The 617-nt window shown below is 37.3% G+C and overlaps 1 protein-coding gene across 1 annotated transcript in view; it reads left to right on the forward strand.

Annotated features, from left to right (window-relative positions):
- Nucleotides 1-305, forward strand: part of LOC108574558 — a 5,902-nt gene extending 5,597 nt beyond the window's left edge. Inside the window, exon 5 of the mRNA XM_017937166.1 lies at nt 5-305. Coding sequence (XP_017792655.1) covers nt 5-273 — 269 coding nt within the window. The 3' untranslated portion in view covers nt 274-305. The remainder of the gene's footprint in view (nt 1-4) is intronic.
- Nucleotides 306-617: the final 312 nt, after the last annotated feature.

Consider the following 617-nt stretch of genomic DNA (forward strand, 5'->3'; position numbering starts at 1 on the left):
GTAGATCCAGGACTTAATTACGATCCCCATCCGCAGTACACCTACGCTTACGACGTGCAAGACAGTTTAACTGGAGACTCGAAAACTCAACAAGAAAGTAGGAATGGCGACGTGGTTAGTGGCAGCTATAGTTTTATCGAAGCTGATGGCACCAGGAGGATCGTCGAATACACAGCGGATCCTGTGAATGGATTCAACGCAGTTGTCCATAGGGAACCTGTAGCTGTGATTAAACCTGTCGTGAAGGTTGCTCCAATTGCCTTTCACCCATAGGAAGTTTTAACAATTGTTAACTCGTTTATTGCTCCCCAAATTATATTCGCAATTGATATTTGTCATTTCGACGACGAAAGGAAACGGTAACGAAGGATTATCCTAATGGTACATGGAATTTGTTCTTTATTGTATAGAATTATTGAATTGTATAATATATAATTCTAGAGTTCATTCATCTTACCATTTTGTCATACTGTTACGCAAGATGAAGTGTTGAACCATTATTAACACAATGGCAGATTAATTTATTACATAATGCGGGTAACATAATTTTATAAGAATTGGTTGCAACTTTAATTATGCGTTGTTCAACATCTAGCGAGATATTAATGTTATTTTAT

This window comes from Habropoda laboriosa, unplaced genomic scaffold (genome assembly GCF_001263275.1).
Source record: "Habropoda laboriosa isolate 0110345459 unplaced genomic scaffold, ASM126327v1 scaffold175, whole genome shotgun sequence".
NCBI lineage: Eukaryota > Metazoa > Arthropoda > Insecta > Hymenoptera > Apidae > Habropoda > Habropoda laboriosa.